The sequence below is a fragment of the Penaeus monodon genome, chromosome 32 (genome assembly GCF_015228065.2).
Source record: "Penaeus monodon isolate SGIC_2016 chromosome 32, NSTDA_Pmon_1, whole genome shotgun sequence".
In the NCBI taxonomy this organism is placed as follows: domain Eukaryota; kingdom Metazoa; phylum Arthropoda; class Malacostraca; order Decapoda; family Penaeidae; genus Penaeus; species Penaeus monodon.
Window position 1 is genome coordinate 24,234,382 of NC_051417.1, and position 242 is coordinate 24,234,623.

The 242-nt window shown below is 30.6% G+C and overlaps 1 protein-coding gene across 1 annotated transcript in view; it reads right to left on the bottom strand.

Moving 5' to 3' along the window:
• LOC119593736 (probable cation-transporting ATPase 13A3) overlaps nt 1-242 on the bottom strand; it is a gene marked incomplete in the record, with an annotated part of 69,470 nt that overhangs the window by 12,706 nt on the left and 56,522 nt on the right. Inside the window, 1 exon segment of the mRNA XM_037942749.1 lies at nt 99-166. Coding sequence (XP_037798677.1) covers nt 99-166 — 68 coding nt within the window.

Consider the following 242-nt stretch of genomic DNA (forward strand, 5'->3'; position numbering starts at 1 on the left):
TTCTGCATTTCTTCCGTTTACATACCTTCTATGATAGGCATACTAACTCATATTATAATAATTTATCTAAGTGATTGTACATTACAGCATCTCCTTACCTGACTTTGCTTGCGTCAATTTCATGGATGTTTTTGACAAAGTTCCTCTTGTACTTTTTGAAGTATTCCTACAAAGATTGCAAAGTTTAATGAATTGTGAAAAAAAAATGTACGTATGTGCTAACTTGAAAACTAAAGTATTCT